We start from the raw sequence: 14428 nt of genomic DNA on the forward strand, positions 1-14428 counted from the left end.
AACACCAAATTATTGTGCAATTCTTTTCATAAATAATTGATATTTCATTTAATTGTCGAATTGATGATATTATTACATTAGCTAATGATAAAAGATGTCACTAAATGTTTATGTAGCAGATGTCTCTTTGTCAAGTATGTATCTTTTACATATTTTATATTCGAATATCTGTGTGTGTCTGTTCATGTATTTCTGTGTATGTTTCTCGAGTTGCCCAATCTATTTCCATTAAGTTGTTATACTATAATAAATCAGGTTAGTGATTCACATCGTTAAATAACACTATTAGCTAGCAATTATTAAATTTTGAAGATTTCTGGATAACCGAAAATAAATTGTTAAGAGATAAACTGCATTTATATGTTATGTTCCTTTTCCCTTATTTTAAGAGTAAATTTTTAATTTCATATATCTGAGAAAGGTTTAGCTTATAAAAGTTTAGCATATAAAAGTTTTTTAGGCTGTAGATCTGATATAATTACTTATATTAAAACGTTTTAATGTTACTAAAAATGAATGTTTCATGATGCTCCGAAACGGTTGCATTACTTGTATAGAGACTTTAGGTTCATTTCGAAGCGAAAAACATGAAAAAATGAGCAGTGCTCTCCGGGATTCGAGCTCGGGGCCCTCCAGATTGTTAACCGAATGGACTTCCAGTTACACCACGAAAGCAAAACATTCCATACAATTTGCTACTTTAGTACCGTTTACAAAGTTTACCATTCTATTAGGAAATTCACATTACGCCTAAAGTTAAAATTTAATAAAACAGTGATATTAGGATACTGAAACATTGATCCTAAAGTAAATAATTAATGATTAAAAACTAACCAACTACAGCGAAATTCTTATGATATCCCTCGTGTTTTCAACTACATTTTTTTATGATGTCCCACGTGTATTCAACTAAATTATTCGTTTTGTCCTATTCAGTTATACATAAGCATTCAATTAGAGACAAATTATTAACAACTGATCTTTTGTGTTGTGTTGTGACTTATCTCACTCGTCTGACAGTGATATCAGAACATATTCGAACATTCCTTGCCACGAAATTCGTCGTGGCAAGGAGTGAAAGATTGCGCCTGTCATTGGCAAGAGCCTTGAGCACCATACTGGTGACACTACGACTTTCTCAGTTCCAGTTTTGCATTCCGGGAGGGATGGTTCCGAGGGTCTCTCACCCCGTTTCGCCTACCAATAACCTCTCGAGAGGACTTTCGGCTCCCGCCCCATGCGGCACAGACATTATGTTTTACAAACATCCATGCCTTTTCTGGATTCCAAACTGGACCTTTTCGATATGGCAATCAGCATCGTTAACCCTTATCCCGGTTGGGCGGAACTGGTCTTTTATTTGTATTTGTCAAGTCTGGTTCTTTTTATGTAGTAGAATATAAGGCACAATGTAATCTACTTGGAACTCGCACAAATCTTATCCTTACAATGTTGCTTGCCATTTTTCAGAATACTTCTAGGACTTTTTTTCCTGTTAATTTGTTGTATCCGGTTAAAGAAATTCAGAAAAACAATACATTTCGGAACCGAAAATAAATTACCGTATAAAAGCGTGAGGATATGAAAATAATTCAAGATAATAACTCAAGGAAAACAAATTTCACTAATTTCATTAGCACTTCATATACGATCTTGCCGTAACATATAAATATTAAAATTCCTAGAAAAGAAAACCTGCAAATGTTTGTATTAGCATTCTGAGTTAATAGAGGACAGTAATAGAAAAGACGCTTACAACTAAGAGCAATTTAAATTTCCGCCACTTACATTCTTGATACTATTTTATTGAAATTAAATTTTTAAGAAGTTCTAAATAGAATATTTATTGGTAGTTCATTGAACAGTATTTAGAACCTGCTTGCTATAATAGCAGTGAATAAAAAAAAACTGATACATGTAAGCAAATTCCTTTCATTTATGGAAAATTGAATCACTAATTTTGGAACGCAATCGATATCTTTAAAAAGAAATTTTTAATAACTACAATTAGACATAAAGGAACAAAGAGGTAAGTGTTCGTTCTACTTTTATTCACATATCTATCTTTTATCAATACGTTAAAAACTATATTGCTATTTATTTTCGAACTAAAAAAACTTAAAAATGATAATTTGTTTTAAAAAAAGAGCATGCGTTCGGCTATTACAATTCAAAATTTTAAAATGCATTTTACCGTCAAAGATGTTAAGTAAATAAATAAATTAAAAACAAAATTTAATAATTTTATCACCTGTTTTTAATGATGCAGTATTATAATACATCATGTTACATAATTCACAAAAGTTATTAATGTATTTTCACTCTTATATTTTACGTTTTTATCACGAAATTTGCTTAGATATAGGAAAAACAATAGGGCAAAAAATTTGCAATATTTTAAAATTTGTAATGAAAAGTTAAAGTTGGTAAATACCTATAGTTTGTCAGAAACACCCAGAGACAGCAGATACTGAAAAACGGATTCTTCGAGCGTTCCTTTCTCAGTATCAACAAACCATTTTTAACGCAACCAGTTATTACTGAAAATAATAAATACTTTTTTTAAAGTACAATATCTTTGTGCCTGTAGTAAATGGCAGATCGATGTTTATTTTATAATTTTCCTTTTGGCACTATATTACAGACAATACTTTTGTACAAAATATTATTTAAAATGCATCAGTTATTTTTTTAGCCTATAACGGCAACTTTAGCTTTTATTATTCTTGTAATTTTTTAATGTAACATGTAAAATAAGATATTCTTTTTATTTTTCTGAAAGTTATTTTTTGAGTAGATTTTCAAACTCCTATTCTTGCTATCAGTTTAACGTTTGATTTTTTAAAATTTATATCAAAAATAATAATCTTATAGTAATTTTGTTTTGGTTAATAAAAACAGAAATCGACAGAGACGTGCATACAGAGAGAAATGACAGCTTTTAAAAGTATTTAAGAGGGAAATTATAAGAGCCTTCAAAAATAAAAGAACAAAATTATCATGAAAAAATTCTTAGTCAAATTTTCAAAAGTGGAGAAAAGTAAGTGCAAGTTTCAATGAAACATCATTTACTTTAAGGGAAAAAAAAAAAAAAAAAAAAAAGAGTACTCAAGACTTTTCTTAAATAAGCATTCATAATATAAATACTTATTCCTTAACTTTCTGAAAAATTATGTAAATGTGATAGTAATTTGAATTACTACAAAGTTATGAAATAAATAAAACATTTTTGGTAGTTTTCTATTATTGGGACCGGATTCTGAAATATGTATGTATGTATGTATGCATTGTACGTATCTACATACATATATACATACGTTTCCGAATCCGGTCCTGATAGCATAAAAGTATCGAATTTTTTTTCTGTTTGTTTAGCACAAAAGTTCTGCATTTTTTTCTGTTTGCTGTCGTTATTCAAGTTTTAACGTAATAAGTCTTCTATCATTTGCAATGTATTAAATGTGAAATTACAATGCGCAGATTGTAGAGGAATAAATAAATCTAAATTGTAAATGAAAAAAAAAATTATATAGAAATAAACAAATTCGTTAAGATTTAAGAGCCTAGAATTGTTATTTATAGCTATTCATATCATAATTTTTTTTATTATTTTTAAGTTTTGCAAAAAATGTTGTTTTTATGAAAAAAAAAAAAAAAAAAAGAATTATTTCTAATTTTATTGTTTTTTTACTAAAGGAAATTTTAAAACGTTTACAAGAAAGTCATTTGGGGGCGTCTACGTTTTTTAACTTTATACCTACTTACATGTATAGCAATTATTAGTTTTGAAATATTTTTTAAGTTATGGGAAGCCCTATGTGAATTAAGATGCTCCAACCAAATTTCATTCATTTTAAAACTTAATAGTTAGTTAAATGAAGTGTAGATTTGAAGAATATAATAAAGCTAATAATTTTATAAAACTGGAAACTGAAATATTTTTGCACTTTATTTTAGATTTGAAAAACGTATTTCAAGCTAATCATTTTAACAAATAACAGAACTGAGTGTTTAGTCATTTTGCATTTAAAAATGTAACATTTGCTTACTTGGTATCCTAAATTGCTTCCTCAATCAAATAATTTCATATATCTCTGAAAATTCTCAAAAATTCATGCAAATTTATTTATATATGTTATGGCAACTCTGTCTGTTATGTGTACTATTTGTTTATTTGTGCTGAAATGTGATTGCTATATGACATAGCAATATGTGAATTCAAACTTTCAGTGTTAATTAACTACAGGAAGACAGTCCTATTTTGTTCCGGAGATTGTCATTAGCGGATGTCATCCCTGATTGGCCAACACTGGCGAAAGTAGACATTTTCTCATTGGATGAGGTTCGGACATTAAGTTATCATACGCGCATACGCACTGACCAGCAGCAAAACTAGGAACTGTTTTTGTCCAAAGCTACCCAGATTTTTTTTTTCTTTTTGTCCGCTGGCTTCAAATTATTGGTGCTTTCTGCAGAATTTTTGCCGGCTACACTTTTTGTATTTTCACGTGCTCTGTGTCGTATGTGCTTTATTTGTTTGTGCGTCCATCCATGTTTCGTGTTTGTGATTTCAACTTGGGGCATTTTGTATATTTTGTATTTTCTATTTTTTTTTTTTTTTCATTTTTGTTAATGTTTTTGAAATTTACATTATCCTCCGTTTAACAAAAGTATCATTTAATTGACTGAATGTGGGGTTTTTATATATATATGTATATATGACCCATTTCTTTTTTCCTGATTGACATTTTATTTTTGTTATAGAAAACAAAAAATTCCAGTGTCAGTCTATATAAAATAGAAAATAAAAGTCTTGTTGTTTGCACTGTTTAGATGTACTATTTTTCTTAATTAGCAAGTAAATTAAGATTTTTTGAAAATTACTTCTATAGTCTTATAAAGTTATAGAAACCCACTGTATTATAAACACGAATTACAATTTCATGACGCATCTATAGCTTAAAACAATTAATTCATTTCTAATATATTTGCTTTTGTTAGCAAATAACTTAAGATCTGTGTAACATATCCAAATTTATCTGCAAAAGTGGTACCTTCCCATTGTTCATCTTCATGGCATATTTCTGTATCACTAATTAAATTACAGTAGACGTCGCTTAATGTGATCGAGGTTAATTTTATCATTCGGATATTGTTATCGAATTAATGAAGTCCACCCGTATGTATATTAAAATATGAAAAAAATATCGCTTATTGGGATCAACGATACGGTTAATATTATAAAAGTTTTATAGAATAGTTTTTTTAAGCTGAAGAAAAGTCGCCAAGTAAGGTCAAAATGCGTTAAAAATTTGCCAAATAAGAGAGGAATATCGCCAAATAAAGGATTAAATCTAGAAGCAATTTTTGATTTTACTCAGCCATTTGAATTTAGGCAAAAAGGCAAACTTAGTTTCGAGTAGATTTGGAATAACTCTATCGATTTCGAGAGCGATCAGACACAAGTCCCCCTCTTCTCTCAGCAAAAAAAACACTTTTGCAGAACCCCCCGTCTTCTAGCTCCTAAAAAAAAAAAAAAAAAAAAAAAAAAAAAAAAAAAAAAAATCCCCGAAATCATCTATGTTAAACTAAAATTGCTTTTTGCGTAATTTTATATTTTACATTGGCATGTTCTCATCCAATAAATGAGGGATAGGAATTTTAATATCAGGGTTGAATTACCGGTTGAATAATTTCCAAAAACGTTATGAATAGTTCATAAAGGAACTTTCGAAAGACATTATGAACAATTCATAAACAAATTTTTACATTTTCCTAACAAAAATTGTGCGAAAGTGCGGATTTATATGTTCCTAGTTATTTTCTTTTTTATTAATTAGATTCTGTTGCTATATTAAGAATATCTTTTCTCATCGTTTTAATGTTATCATTCGGTTAAAATATGAACATAGACGTTGGCAAACGTGATCACATTAAATTTAATCCCGAAAATTCTAAAAAAAAAAAAAAAAAAAAAAAAAAAAAAAAAAAAAAAATAAGCACTTTCAATTTAATAAAAATAATACGTTTTTTAGCTATACGTTTTAAGATCTTTTTTTTTTGTTTTGTTTTGTTTTGGACATCAATTACCATTTTGTTTTCATCAAGTATTTTGATGTTTTTTTGGAAGATTTATTTTACCTCCCAATTCACAACTAATTGCTTGCATGCTAGTTTGTATTGTTAATTTTGCTGTGTGTTTTATTTCTGAAGCAGAAGGGTCCTCTTTATGCGCTTTTATTTGGCACTAAGAAATTAAGAGATAGATATACAAAGTTCATATAATGTTCATATAATTAACTTTTAAAAGTTAAAGTGTACGTTAAATTATAAAAACATAATTTTTAAAAAGTAAAAAGATTGAAATTAAAAAATATGTAGCATTTATATATCATTTTCTAAGGTTCTAAAATTTATTAAAAAATTAAGTTATTAATTTTAGGTATAATCGTTTATGGAACAAGAATTTTGTTAATATTTGTAGATAAGAATGTGTAATGTATTATAGAAATCTAACTTGTTTAAAAGATAATAATATAAATATCAGTAATTTTTGTGTTTTTGCTTGAGCAGCGTAATCAGTAAGAAAATAAAACTTTCCTGCATATTATACATTGCAAGCAGAATTAACTAAAAAAATCAATGGTTATATTTAAATTTAAAACTTCTGAAGTAAGATTTCAAAATTACTGAGCGATATACTCTTCATTAAGGGACAGAAATGGAATGAAATACATAGAAAGAGAAAAATTTAACATTTAGACCAGAACAATCAGAAATTTCTGGTCTTAATGTGAATTCAGGATTGTTCAAAACACTTATTCAATTCGATTGCTATTTTTGAACAGTGCAGTTTAGACTCTTCAACTCGTATTTATTTCCTTTAATATGAGCTAATATTTTCAGTAGCTTATTAATCAGAAAAATCAAAGACGAGTATTTAGAGTGCCCTTCTGAAATGGATATCTATTTAATGTGTAGTAAAATATCAAATGCAGTTTTTCTTACATTAGTTAATAGTTTGATAGCAGTCTTGTCAATTAGCTCTATAGAAATAAAATAAAAAATAATTTCTAGTGCCTAAAAGTGTGATTTTTTTCCACTAATTGTAAACTTTAATTTCAATTTTAGAGTAGTGTATGTGTAATATTCTAACATATGTAAAACTGTAGCATCACAGATGGTGTTTTGAAATGATTGCAGTGCGGAAATAAATTTTAATGATTTGATACAACGTTGGGAAACATCAAACTGATTACAAGGAACATCCAAATTCTTTGCAGTCATTTGAAAACTAGAACCTATACACAAAAATCTTTTGGGTCAATTAAAATTATTTATTTATTATTTATGCATTTTTCATTAGTGCATTCGATAATACGTTCTAATATGATATTTTTTTATAAAAATAGTATTAAAATAAGATTGCCCGAATTAAATGCTGTCAGACTTATTGAAGTCAAGAGAAATATTTAGACGGCGAAAAATTGTATATACGTATGATTACAAAACAATTTTTTAAAAAACAAAATGTAATAGACATGCCTAGTATTTTCGCGCACTAAGCTGCTGACAAATTATCATGCAGACATAAAGTATATCTAAAATTCTCTAAGAAGATAATGCAGAACAAGCAGGATAAGATACGCTAAAATAAATTTAATAATTGAGAAACATTTTGCTATTTTTACTTGATAAAACAAAAAGAAGAACACGTTATATTAATATTTGTAGACTGCACTTAGAATAATTAGCCTGCCGGCACCTTTCAGTTTGGCATCATAAACCTTAAATATAACATTTGTTAAATTCGCAAGAAATATAAAATAAATAATTATATATAATTAAATTTCGTGTTCCAAATATATGCCAGACAGAAGACATACATTTTATATTACAATTAAGCGGCTATTAAAAATAAAATTAAAACTAAATAAAGTCGTTTAATAATAAATATAAGCACCTAACCTAAGTATTTTACTCACTATACAATTTTTTTCAAAGAAAACATTTTTTTTTTTTTTTTGTATTTTATATTTTTACTCTATGTCATTTTCAAATTTTAAATTCTTATGTTTCAAGGTCATAAAATATGCGTACCCATGATGTGCTTGCGCATAAATAAAATATAAATATGCATTAATTATAAAATATGCATTAATTACATAAACTTCATAAATGTTTTAAATAAAAATTGATTCAATTCGTGCGAAATATAAAATAAATTAAAAATTTTTGGTTTTGGAGTACACAAGTTCAAGTGCGCAGAACTACGTTCGTTCAAAATTTGGTGGCTTCATTGTCACCATCTTTCCAAAGTGCAATGATAATGAACTCATATACACTTCTTTAGTATTCCTAAATAAAGATAATAATAATTATAATAACAAATACAGAGAGATATAAGGTATTAAAAGTCGTTTCAGAAATACACTGTTAAATGCGCTTATTCTTCTTTTACTCTGTACAGAATGCAAAATATCTAATTAAAACAGCCTTTAATTGAGACAAATCTTGAAAATTATCGTATAAATTGGTTATTGAAAACTCGCTAATTCAATTAATTATCATTAAAATTTTCCAAATAATTTTAAGCATTTTTTTTAATGAATGAACCGTTTTTAGCATTTAAACAATCGATAATCTATTTTCTTTAAAAATGGTTTACAGTTAAAATATTTAATGTAATATTATTTGAATAATTGTCGCCTGTGATGCTGCAGTTAAAAATTAATATCTTTTGTTTTGTTACTGTGTGTTCCTTTGTTCGAAACCCATAACATAGAACACCTGTGTTGTATTGTAGAACGACGAACGCAGGGGATCACGTGAAAGTCGTCGGCCATCTTTAGCTGAGTTGATTCCTGATTGGCCAACGCTTCAGAAGGTCGTCAGAGACTCTGAGGTTGGGGGATGGATACAAAAAGAGTGCAATATTATGTTTAAGAAACTCTCTTTCCTCCTCATCCTCTTTCTCTGTCGCTTCATCTTGATCATATTCTTCTGGACCTTCTTAAAATATCTCGTTCACTAAGGTCCCTGCGAGCTTGCTATCTTGCAGCTGCTGTAACAAAATGTAACAATCAGGCAAAACAATCTAGTTAGAAAAATGTTCTTAAACAAAATTCAGTTTTTGCCTAGTTCATTTGTAACACAGTGATCTGTGCCAATCATGAATTTTAACTCTAAGCAAAATATCTGAATTTCTTATAACTATGAAGCATCACCAACTGCAGAACTGCGCAATATTTTGTAGTTGCGAACTTCTAGATCAGCATTTTAAAAAGCTATTTTATCATTTAAGTAACTACTAGTAAAATCATAATATGGTATACTTGAAGTTTTTTTCTGACTCTGAACTGACCAAACAGAAACGGACTCACTTTTTTTGAATTTAAAAAATAAAACGTAATGCATACTTCTATCTTTTTATACGACTAGTGACGTTCAAAATTGATAGAATTAGTTTATATATTCAAAGACCAGGATAAGAGTGTTGCTTATTTTCTAGTAAAGGTGTTTAGAAACACCCTTACAAGAAAGTAAAGATTATTTCTTGAAAAATGGCATATTTAAAACACCGAATTAAAAAAAAAATAGGAAAATACTGAAATTAGTAAATATTGTTCTATGCATTAAGCATTTTGCTTCCTTTGTAATGAAATGTGTATGCAAATAATTTTTAAAATGAGGTGATATCTAATAGTTTCTTCTACTGTATGCAATTATTTATAAATTTCATTAATATTAGATCTATATATGAATTTATTATACCGAGAACTAAAAATTATCCTTCTCAGTTGTTACCTAATTATATATACTGACATGTTATAAAAATATTAAATTTATTCATATTTATTAAAGATATTTCACTTAATGAAAGACAAAAGGCAATTAAATTTTTTTATATATCTATTTATAAAATGAAAATCTATTTTCAATATTAATAACCATTTAGCGTGACATTTGTAGCTTCCTTTGGCGTTGAAAATAATAAATAAAATAAAGAAAACCACATTTTCTTTATCATTAATTTTTTTTTTTTTATTTTCATCCATATTTGAAATTGCAACCGGAAAGAAAAATTTCGAATAAGTTACCTTATTCATGATGCTTTTTTATGTCTAAATTTCGGCAGCTTAGAGAACAGTCTGATAGAATCTCATTAGCATATTACCACATATAAGTGATATAAAACTGAAGAAATATTCTAAAATTCCGTCTTATTGAAATGATGTTTGAAAGGCTTATGAGCTAGAATGAAAACATTTAATTAACAATTAATTACTATAAAACATTTAATTAACAATTAATTAGTATAACAATTAATTATTATAAACTATACTAATTAATTAAAACAATTAATTAGTATAGTTTGCCTGATTGTTACAATTTACGATCTCATTCTGCGGCGCTTTATCGCTTTTGTGCATTTGGCTATGTTTAAAGATGTATTTCATATTGGCACAACATGCTACTTCTGAGAACTATTCTTTAACTTCTAAATACAGAATTATTTCTCTCCAAGGATTTATTTAAATTAATTTTAAAATGAGGAATTCTGTCTAAGTATTTATTTAAATTGAATTTACATTTAAACATAGCCAAATACATATTGCTTTTCTATGAATACAGCTCTTCTCTTTCAGCTCTTCTAATGTGGATATATTTCGAGTGGACATTTCGGCGGAGCTTTTATTAACAATAAAAGAATTCTTTGATTTATTGTTTAATGTGCAGCTATGTTTCACAGTTGACGTAACAATAGAACATCTTGATGACACTTTTCACGAGTTCAATGCAACTCGGAAAAAAATTCTTATATTTACCTATATAGCATTAAAGACTTAATTTTTAAAATTTTTTTCAGCTTTAAATTGTCTAACTTTTTTCAAGATACCTAAAGCTAAAATAACATAGAGAATATTAATAAATCGTGGTCAGAAAAATAAGATTATTTATTATTTTAACACCTAGACTTAAACATGAAACAGCAACAGCATCAGTATAGTATCAGCACCTATGTTCTATTGTTTCTTAAACGTACTTGAAATTTGACAGCATAAAAGTTTATTTTTAAAAGCATGACTCGCATGATTATCTGTATACTAAAGTGATATGACTCAAGTAACATTATATAAATTACTTACAAGTAACATAATATAAACAACTTTTTATTATTTATTATTTTTAATATGTAATTTATGACTGAATTTTATTATGCTTTTTATGTATTTTTTTAGTTTTGCATGGGAATGTCTATATATACAGAAAAATTCGACTGTGAAGAAAATAACAAGTTAAGGAGCTCGTGTTTGCAAAGATTAAAATTAGCTATTGCACTAAGTCAATCATTTCAGTTTAGCTCCCTAGACACTTTTATAAGTCTAATTTGCTTCAACAGACTCACATAATAATTTCTCAAGGAATAAGAACATTAATTAATAAGAATATTGTTATAGGATTTCTACATGAATGGCGACAGTTTGCTAATAAATATTATTTGCATTATAAAGATCTAACATTTCAATTAAATTTTAATATTCAGTCACATTTTTATATTTTTGTTTTGCTATTGCACTGCCTTTAGCTTCACTTTTAACGTAATTAAAATTTTACAAAATATCTTATGAAGCAAAATATATATATCATATTCAAAAAATTCATTTAGATGCTGAAACCAGTCTGAAGTTACCAGCAGACTAGCGATAAGCTACAAATGATAATATGAGCGAACTAAATTTGGTAGCTAACCTTTAAACTGGTAGCTTTCATATTTCCAAATATGCGTATTTTAATTTTATTGCACTGAACGGATCTTATTTGCTTCTATTGGTATTATCTGTTACCCAGCGGTTTTTTTCACTTCATCTTCCCATTCTGCTTTAAAATCGTTATATAAAGCTATAAAACGTATGCATTTTAAATAATTATTACGATATCAAAAATAATGCTTTATTTCAAACATATAGGCTACGATATAACAGTTATGATAATACACTTATAACAATTTTTATATCTATAAATTTACATATAATCCTTTGACATTTAAACATAACCTTTTTGTTTTCAAAATTATATGTTCAAAGATATTTTGTCAAAGAAAATAGTTCTTATAATGTAGTTTAACTATTTTTTTATTTAGGAACCAAAGAATATGATTATTATAATATCTTTTAATTATCTACGAATTTTTCTGTATTTTCATGGTATCAATGACAATTGTTTGCATGCAGTATGAAGAATCTGTTTTGTAAAACAGAATTTTAAGCATGAATAAGCATGAAAATTAATACATTTTTAATTTAATTTTTATTTATTTACTTTTTGTTTGTTTTTGTTTTTGTAACATTTTTGAAACATTTACAAATTTTTGAATTTTTTTCAAAACTAAAAATGTTAGATCAGATATAAAAATACCAGTAGTTCTTAGCATTACATCGTTAGTGTTTTAATATAACTGAATTAAATTGGCTTTTAATAATTTTTGATAGCAAATTTAGAAACACTTAAATCTTTTAACTTTAATGTACTGAATGTTTTCAGTTACTGCTGCATATTCTCTAACACCCTGCGCAGAAAAGAAAATTTTATAATGTGGCATGGTTATTATTAAAATAAAATCTTCAAAGCAGTCTAAAGAGTTTACATTTAATTTCTTTTTTAAGATGTTTAAATATGTGTTTTATAATTCAAGTAATTCTTTCTGGAATTTGAGTTTATTTAAATTTAAATTTTAGTTTTTATTATAAAATTCAGTAGTCAAGTTTCATGAGATTTTAATTACAAAACATTTCATACAAAAATTTATTATACGGCATTATATAAAACAAATGCACTTATAATTTTTGATATATTTAAATTTGGGTAGTTAATTTTAAAATTTCTGATCAAAGAAGATTAATTCTTTTCTTTCAAGTGTATAAGCACTCTTCGGTTTTTTCCGAAACATTTGAGCTTTGTTTTTTAATTTTTTTTTTCATTGCAATTTTCATAACCATTAGCCAACCAGATTTTGTTAACCAAAATTATATAATCTTATTTAAAGTATTTAATTTAATTGATTATTCAGAATAAATTACTTTACTATTCCTAATTTTAAGAATTTTTCCAAAACTTTTCGTCATTCTTCTTGCGTTACTATTATTTCGTGCACACATTAATAAAGATTCATTGCTATTTATTTAGGAAATAAAGTGCTTATTGCATTTTTGAACATATTTTATTTATCCAATAGATAAATTAAATACATATAAGAATCGAATTTAGACTATCAAATTTTAAGTTCGATACCCACATTCAAATACGTACAACATATAGGTAGACAAAACAACAGACAGACCATTTAAAAATAGCAAATAAATTGTTTCTTTATTATACTCGTATTTTTTACACATATTAGTTGTGTAAATTCTTTAAACTTGAAGTTTAAGTAATAAAATATTTCAATATAACTTTACTGTATGCTCTATGATTTTGACTTATTACGCTTCAGATACCTTTTAAAACACACTGAATTTGATGCATATTAATTTTTATTGCATTAAGAAGTTGTGATGTATTTATACTCAGAATACATGGACGCAGCAATTATAAATATAATTAAGCTACAGTCATAAGATAGTATTTTTTGGAGTGTGTGATTTTCATTTCTAGCAATTTATTACGCATGCTGTTGTGGATGGTTTTCAAGAAGGAACTGTTGCAGTGTGTGTTCATTTAATTCGTTTTGGAACGTTTTCCTCCCGGGCTCTTTCCAGCAGCAGAAGCGTATGGCCTGAATTGGCTTCTCTCATTGCTCATTTTACTCTTTTCTATTGCAGGTCTTTTCTGCTCTTCATATTTCTATTTTCTATTACTATTCTTTTAATTTTGCTTATTATGTGTGTGTATATATATATGTAATTCTGTACGTTATTTATTAAATATAACTATTTTGATCTGTATATAAGAATATAGATGTTTATGTATTGTAACATATATTAATTATAATGCTAATAAATTTGAAAGTCAATAATTTAAGTTTTTAAGGTCAAAACTTTGTGTATAACTTTCTCATTGCTTGAAATATCGTATTCTTTTCATGTGTGTTTATTTAAAATTAATATTAATTCAAAAACTGATAATAATTTTTCTAGAAGCAATTTATGGTTCAACAAATTCATGACCGATTCCCTATTTGGTTTACATTTCCTTTAACAGAAGTTTGTAACTGTATTTTTAGCTTATTTTTGGATGCCTCGTAATATCGTATTTATGGAAGCTCAATAATTATATAAAATTTCGAGTGCAGTATTTTGTAAACTGTTTTGGCCTACTTAAAATAAATGTTTATAATTTTCAATGGCATGAATGCATGTTCAACCGCTATGTGAGAGCTTGGAAGTTCCAGTCACATATACATGTCTCATTTTAATGTAGCTTGCAA

The 14428-nt window shown here is 27.0% G+C and overlaps 1 protein-coding gene across 8 annotated transcripts in view; it reads left to right on the forward strand.

Annotated features, from left to right (window-relative positions):
* The window catches only part of LOC118198052 (twitchin-like), a 480648-nt gene that overhangs the window by 194681 nt on the left and 271539 nt on the right, over nt 1-14428 (forward strand). For 4 of the 8 annotated variants that reach the window (XM_085825414.1, XM_085825416.1, XM_085825415.1 and 1 more), the window contains 2 exons: nt 4247-4342; nt 8807-8905. The exons of 1 other annotated variant lie outside the window; for it this stretch is intronic. In XM_085825414.1, coding sequence (XP_085681540.1) covers nt 4247-4342; nt 8807-8905 — 195 coding nt within the window. The remainder of the gene's footprint in view (nt 1-4246; nt 4343-8806; nt 8906-14428) is intronic. 3 more of the 8 variants (XM_085825417.1, XM_085825419.1, XM_085825418.1) reach the window with 2 other exon arrangements.

The sequence above is a fragment of the Stegodyphus dumicola genome, chromosome 10 (assembly GCF_044657685.1).
Source record: "Stegodyphus dumicola isolate Sdum_Otavi_A_Nest chromosome 10, ASM4465768v1".
NCBI lineage: Eukaryota > Metazoa > Arthropoda > Arachnida > Araneae > Eresidae > Stegodyphus > Stegodyphus dumicola.